Here is a 6,000-nt window from a genome sequence, read left to right as displayed (position 1 = left end):
TTGGCAGATCTTTTTACGTAACCTGCAAGGCAGTTGAATTGAATCTGCAAATTGTACCACTCCTTCCTTTATGAATCATCATGTGTAGATCGTCGGTACAAATCTAGTGCCAATGGTGAGCTCATCGCGTCGTTAACTACCATTCGGTGCGCCTGGCAGCTTCCAGTATTGAATTCCAAGCTTTCTCACCGCGCGAGCACGGACTTTCCGTATGGTTTCTGAGTTTGTCCATTATTATTGATGCTGGCCTCCTGCTGCTGCTGTAGTGTTGTTGTCTCACCAGTCACCACAGTACGATGGAGGCGCCGCGGGCCGTAGTACTCCCTCTGTCCGCGAACGAATAAATTCCTAAAATCCGTATCAGTCAAACTTTTTTAAATTTGACTAACTTTATAGAAAAGAGTAGCAACATCTATGATATAAAATGTGCATCATATGAAAATACATTCTATGATGAATCTAGTGATACTAATTTGATACTATAAATCTTAGCATTTTTTTCTAAAAAATTGGTCAAAGTTCAAAAAGTTTGACTTAGGACAACTCTAGAAATTGACTCTTTCGTGGACGGAGGGAGTAAGCCCACCCGGACGCCGGACCCAGCCAGCCTACGCTACGTTCCGTGTCCTTCTTCCTTCGAATAGTGGAGGAATCCGCGACGAGTTCCGCGGCAGGTAGCTGTGTCCGACTGACCGGGTAGGAAAGGCTCGTCCAGCCGCAAAACTCACGTGAAAAACTGGCCTGCTCGGCCGCGTCGGCCACCCGCCGGCCGCCGTGGCAGACGAGACGACGCCCCAGCCGCGTGCGCCGCTGCACGACCGCGCCCGGCCCCGCCGAGCGGGAGGCCCTTTTAAAGTTCCAGGCTTCCAGTCCCAGCCCCGCAACCGCTAGTAGTCTAGTAGTACTGCTAGTGCTAGCGTAGTTTACTCCCGATCGCTCGTCTCGTGGATCGACTCCTCGTCCGGTCGTCCCCGCCCCGCCGGCCTGACATCGCGTCGCGTGCCAAAGCCGACGCGCACAAAAGCAACGAAAGCGAAAGCAAAGCGGCCACCACCTTCCCCCCTCCCTCTCCTCCTTCCTCCGCGGCTCCACCCGTCAGAACAACAGACCGAACCGAAGCCCGAGCGAGCGAGCGCGAGCGGCCGGCCATCTCTCTCGTCTCGTCTTCTCGTCCGGTCGTCCCCTAAAAATGAGAAACCTAGTACTGCTGCTATAGAAGTCAAGTCACTCGGCTCGCCCGCGTGCCCAACCACCCACCCGGCCGCGCTCCAGAGGCGCCTACGGAGACGGAGCCTATGCCACCGGGCGCCGCGGCCGTCGCCGCCACCGCCTCGCAACAGGCCGACTGCTGCGGCCACGGGCCCGGGCCCGGGCCCAGCTGGCGCGGCGGCGGCGGCTGCGACGTCCCCGGCGGCGCGTCCTGCAGCTACCTGCCGCTGCGCAAGCGGCTGTCCGTGGACGGCAAGTTCCCCGCGCCGAGGATATGCATCTGGGAGTGCGACGGCGAGGCCGGGGACATCACCTGCGATATCGTCGCCGCGCCGCTCCGCCGCAGCTGCAGCGCGAGGGCAATGCCGCCGCCGCCGCCGGCCTCGCTCTTCCGCCGGATGATGACGCCGCCGCCCTCGCGGCCCAGGCCGCCGCAGAGGGAGGCGGAGGATGATGTGGAGGCAAGGAGGCCCGGGGAGACCATCTCCAAGGGCCATCGGAGCTACGGTCTCATGCTTAACCTGCAGCTTGGCATAAGGTACCAATGCTCGGCTGCTACGTTTCCTTGGGATACCCTGCGTCTCACTGTTGCTCTGGTATTCGTGCCGTAGCTATTCGGTGGGTAAGTCATCGGCGCTGCCCTTCAGGAAGCTCTCGTCATCAGACTTCGACCCGCGGGAGAAGGTGTGGACGCGGTTCCCGCCTGAGGGGTCCAAGCTCACGCCGCCGCATCACTCCGTGGATTTCCGGTGGAAGGACTACTGCCCCGCAGTATTCAGGTGACATACTATTGCTCTGCTGCCCGTGGATTTTTGTCATTTGGAGAAGAACGGCAATGTTTTATGCGCTTGGATACATTGCCTGACTGCTATGTGATGCCAGGCACCTGAGGAAGCTGTTCGGGGTGGATCCTGCGGACTACATGCTCGCCATCTGCGGGAGCGACACGCTCCGCGAGCTGGCGTCGCCTGGCAAGAGTGGGAGCTGCTTCTTCGTTACACAGGACGATAGATTCATGATTAAAACCGTGAAGAAGGCAGAAATGAAGGTCATTCTTAGTGATAATTTGATTTTTCTAGATTAAATATCTTCGTTCATGAGCTAGTCACATGCATGTTTTGAGTTTTCTTCGACCACTTTGATCATCTTTAATTCTGTGCCTGAACGATTTCTGCAAAATGACATCTATCGACACAAAATAGCTTTTGTGATACCCATTTTTAGCCGACACCTGCTCCTTTTTTTCTTCTAGAAGTTAGATTTGCTGTCCATCTTTATATCCCAAATTTAGCTTGTTTGTAGGTAAGAGTACACAGTAATATTAGTTGGCGACATAAACATTGGTTTATTCAAAATATTCCCCGGCAGGTTCTAATTAGGATGCTGCGGAGTTACTATGAACATGTTTGTCGGTACAAGTCCACTTTGTTGACAAGGTTCTATGGCACACATTGCATCAAGCAAGCTGGATGTCCCAAGGTAAGCAATATTCACGTAAAGATACATACTCATAACTCGTACAATTCTCTTATTTGTTGTTGTGAACTTGTGGTATTTCTTTGTAAATTTTCTCGACAATGACTTGGTGCCAACCTAACAACTAGGTCCGGTTCATTATAATGGGCAATTTTTGCTGCTCAGAGTATAAGATCCATAGACGTTTTGATTTGAAAGGCTCATCACATGGTCGTACTATTGACAAAGCGGAAGAGAAGATAGATGAAACAACTACTCTAAAGGACCTCGACCTTGATTATGCATTCCACCTACAGAGATTTTGGTACGATGAGTTAATGGGGTGAGTTTCACATTAGATTGACTTAAGATAATTGGCTGCAATATCGTGACAATTGCACAGACCAATCCTAATTTTGACTCATGTTATCGCACAGGCAAATTCAGATGGACTGCACATTCTTAGAGACACAAGGGATTATGGACTACAGCTTGTTGCTAGGAGTTCACTTTCGTAATGATTTCTCAATGTCTAAAATAGGTGTATCTCAGTTCATTGGTTTGCCAAGTAAGTAGCATAGAATTCGGTTACTTTCAAACATTCTGAATTGTGGCAAGCATATATTTTGGCACATTTAGCTCACACTCACCTGTTTTTGTTAATCAAATGTTCACTATTTTTGATCTAACATTGACAATGTGCCTGATCAGAATCCACAGGCAAAAGAAAATCATTTGAAGGTGGAGGCGATGTTTGTGAGCTTTGCTTTACGGAATCTGGATGCAAGGACAGAGATTTCACTGTTGACTCTCGGTAACATATTGCTTTCATGTCCTCTTTCAATTTATTTTACTTTTTGCAACTTATTCAGAACTATCTGGTATAATGAAAACTCATTATGAAGTAGTTGTAATAAAGCACCATACCCAGTGATGGATCAATATCATCGTTATTTGTATAAAAACTGATAGGTCACCAGAATATTGGATGATAATTTCTCCTTTTTGGGCACTATTGTCGTTCAGAAATTGTGTACTGTATATGTAATATGTAATATTTCACTGTCAAAAAGCTACCAATTGCTCCTGGCTACTTTTAGGTGTACCTACTCACTAGCTGCTTGCTTCTATGGTGCATCAGTTTTACTGTTTTGATAATTTTGGCACTGTCACACCACAAAGTAGAAGCTCTGTTTCTCTAAATTGACAAGTAGTTATCTCCTACTTTTAGTTTGGAGTTTGCTACTCTCCACTATGTCAAAGTGCTGATTTTTATGTTGTGTTTTTCAGTAATGCAATTTTATGTTCTCATCATGATCCTACTTTGTTGCTCCCTATGTAGCCAACAAACAAGGAGCATCATGGGGTCATGTGTGTTTGTTTAAGTCAAACCCTTATAAAGGAACCCTTAAGATACCTTTAACTTTTGGGAATAATATTTCCCGAACTGTAGCTGTTGCATACCATAATATTGTCGAATCCTTTTCGTTGTGCTAATGTAACCTCTCTGTCTGCTCTTATCAGGAAACCACTGGTCCAGTTAGGCAAGAACATGCCCGCCCAGGCAGAGCGGAGGTCGAAGAGAGTCCTTGATAAGTTTCTCCTAAACGAAAGGCACTTGTTTATAACCACATCAAGTGGCGGATTCCGGGATGTCTATCTCTTCTTTGGAATAATTGACATTCTACAAGACTACGACATAACCAAGAAGCTCGAGCATGCATACAAGTCCTTTCAGGTCAACCCTGGTTGCATTTCTGCCGTAGACCCAAAGCTATACTCGAGAAGATTCCAAGACTTCATTCGCAGAGTGTTCATCAGAGAACAGTAAGAAAATTTTCCACAGCGCTAACGGGTGACTGCTCCACTGACATTTTACATCATGGGATCCATTGGTGAAGTCCTGGGTATGATCGTTTCACCGATCCCGAGCGTGCCCTGGAACAGTGGAAAGGATGGTCGGTTTACCCGACGCACAGTTTTCTGAATAATTGGCGTCGAGGGAGGAGCACTGCCGACACGCATGCTAATGCTTAAAGGATGCGCTCTAAAACTATAGAGCTTCGCCTTTTCAAGGACTTGTAAAATGTAAGTGCCGGTTCCATGATTGCGGAGCACATACCCCAAACCTTGCTGTTTGTTTATTCTTCTTCTGCACTCGCATCTTCCAAGAATCTCAAGTAATTTTAGCTTCTTGGGATGCTTGATGAATACGACCAGTATGATCTTGGCCGAATTGGGATCAGACATTGTACATGCACATAATGTCGTGTAGTTATACACTAGGCGGATTTAGGAACTGATGCAGCATCTTGTCAGAGTTTAAAAAGGAATTTGGATGCCTTCATGCATTCAGTTAAGTATTACTGCTAGCATCTTGCTTTTTTCGCTTGCGGTTGCGGATGAAACGTCTCTTGTTGCCAGACTGTTTGGGTGAATGAATTCCTGAAGCAGCCATGTTCTTTGTTCAGAAAAGAAGCTGCCCCGTAGACATTGTTGCCTTCTTTGCAAGCATTTGCAGTTGCAGGTCGGTATCTTTTCGCTCGCTCCTGCTCTGGCTGACCACGGTGGTGACTGGAGACTGGGAGTGTGGAGGGAGGCAGAGCACCACTCGCAGTCCTACCACTGGCTCGGCGAACTGGCGAAAGGTAAAGTGGAAAAGCGGAAGGGGGAGGAGACAGGCATCAAAAGGAGAGAAAGCGGGTGCAGGGAGATGCTGGGACAGATCTGGTCTGCTCCTGTGGCCCGTGTCTACTAGATGGTGCGTTTTTCTTGCGTCCTCTCGCTGTTGCTACATGGCCGGCCGGCCTTTTCCTCCTCGCTCTCGACTTTGCTTTGTCCCATGCCAAGGCCCGACGCCGTTTCTTCTTCGTCATGCTCATGCTCTGTTCTTCGTGCCCTACTTTGCTTGGATCTAGTACATCTACTGTGACCGGGCCAGCCTCCCTTCGACCCTTGAGAATCGGCAAGACTGCAGGATAGGTGATCAGAGCTAATTCTGCTCTTTAGGAACTCGGCAGATGATGCACTGCAACTCTCAAGCATGACGCTTATAGCCCAGATGATGCAGTGGCACTACTATCTTCTATTCTCACGCATGACGCTGCCCCCGGTGGTCGGTGGAGATCAATCTCTCCCGACAAGGGGATTGGTGCGAAGGCGAAAGCTAGGGTTAGAATTCAAACCTTGACAAATCAATACAAGGAAAATAGAATTGGTGGAATAATTGTTTAAGTTATATGTCACATTGAGTCTCATGGCTGATTATATAGCGTACATAGAATTAACACCTCACGTGGTAGACAGTTTGGTACTATTCTCATTTACTCTAACAAT

The 6,000-nt window shown here is 48.4% G+C and overlaps 1 protein-coding gene across 2 annotated transcripts; it reads left to right on the top strand.

Annotated features, from left to right (window-relative positions):
* Positions 900–5,037, top strand: LOC8078816 (phosphatidylinositol 4-phosphate 5-kinase 2). 2 transcript variants are annotated; one of them, XM_021455549.1, is made up of 8 exons: positions 900–1,747; positions 1,821–1,988; positions 2,092–2,257; positions 2,578–2,688; positions 2,814–2,989; positions 3,102–3,232; positions 3,376–3,478; positions 4,189–5,037. In XM_021455549.1, exons 1-8 carry the CDS (start codon positions 1,296–1,298, stop codon positions 4,493–4,495), a joined length of 1,614 nt encoding a protein of 537 aa, XP_021311224.1. In that variant the 5' UTR covers positions 900–1,295; the 3' UTR covers positions 4,496–5,037. The 2 variants fall into 2 exon arrangements, with proteins under 2 accessions (XP_021311224.1, XP_002468144.2); XM_002468099.2 differs by having other exon boundaries at positions 2,814–3,007.

The sequence above is a fragment of the Sorghum bicolor genome, chromosome 1 (genome assembly GCF_000003195.3).
Source record: "Sorghum bicolor cultivar BTx623 chromosome 1, Sorghum_bicolor_NCBIv3, whole genome shotgun sequence".
NCBI lineage: Eukaryota > Viridiplantae > Streptophyta > Magnoliopsida > Poales > Poaceae > Sorghum > Sorghum bicolor.
Note: the sequence above shows the minus strand (reverse complement) of the source record. Positions and strands in the feature narration are given on the sequence as shown.

Bases quoted from the DNA above. Each gene is read 5' to 3' on its own strand.
- LOC8078816 (XM_002468099.2), top strand. From the start codon at position 1,296: ATGCCACCGGGCGCCGCGGCCGTCGCCGCCACCGCCTCGCAACAGGCC. The intron at 2,258-2,577 runs GTCATTCTTAGT...ATTCCCCGGCAG, and splicing joins TGAAGAAGGCAGAAATGAAG to GTTCTAATTAGGATGCTGCG. The intron at 3,008-3,101 runs GTGAGTTTCACA...GTTATCGCACAG, and splicing joins TGGTACGATGAGTTAATGGG to GCAAATTCAGATGGACTGCA.